Source organism: Theobroma umbraticum, unplaced genomic scaffold (assembly GCF_002168275.2).
Source record: "Theobroma umbraticum cultivar Fairchild unplaced genomic scaffold, ASM216827v3 scaffold_20.0, whole genome shotgun sequence".
Taxonomy (NCBI): domain Eukaryota; kingdom Viridiplantae; phylum Streptophyta; class Magnoliopsida; order Malvales; family Malvaceae; genus Theobroma; species Theobroma umbraticum.
The window spans coordinates 176,248-176,916 of record NW_018397266.1 but is presented as its reverse complement, the minus strand read 5'-3'; the positions used below and the strand labels follow the sequence as shown (position 1 = coordinate 176,916).

The following is a 669-nucleotide window of genomic DNA, read 5'->3' as shown; positions in this document are numbered from 1 at the left end:
CAATATATTGTTTTGTTTAGGTTATATTAGCAACCAATATTGCTAAGACATCAATGACAATACTTGGAGTTAAGTATGTTAGAGATCTTGGAGTTGTGAAAGCAGACTGATATGATCCAATCAAAGGGATGGAGTCGTTGATTGTTGTTCCAACTTCAAAAGCACAAGCACTCCAAAAAAGGTAGGATATGAACAATAAACATTCTTTTTACATTTAAGCCTTGATTGTTCTCGGTTTGTTGACTTGTTTTCAAGAAGAGTTGAGGGAGTCTTAAGTCTTAACTTGTTGCATATTGCTAGCATTTTGTTTTAAACTGTGTTTTTCTGCTTATGCTTCTACATTGTAGCCTGCATTTAATTTTTTCTTTGTGTTTCACTTCTCTTGTTGTTATAATCGAAGATACTTGGCAATCGTGGATAGTTAAGAGAGGCTTTTAAAAAATAATCCATGATGACAATAAGTTTCTTCCTATAGTGGACATGCAGGGCGTGAAAGACCTGGAAAGTGTTTCCGTCTCTACCTAGAGAGTGAGTTTGAGAAGCTTGAGGATTTAACCAAGCCTGAGATTAAGAGGTGCAACCTCTCGAATGTCCTTAAGTTAGTTGCATATTTGTGTATTTTTGTGGATGAAGTATTGCTCAAGCATCAATATGACATCATATTAGGTA

The 669-nt window shown here is 35.3% G+C and overlaps 1 protein-coding gene across 1 annotated transcript in view; it reads left to right on the top strand.

The window, feature by feature from the left end:
* The window catches only part of LOC110423420 (RNA helicase family protein), a 7,888-nt gene that overhangs the window by 2,326 nt on the left and 4,893 nt on the right, over nucleotides 1-669 (top strand). Inside the window, 2 exon segments of the mRNA XM_089784717.1 lie at nucleotides 21-181; nucleotides 476-602. Of these exon segments, the coding sequence (XP_089640843.1) occupies nucleotides 21-181; nucleotides 476-602 (288 nt within the window).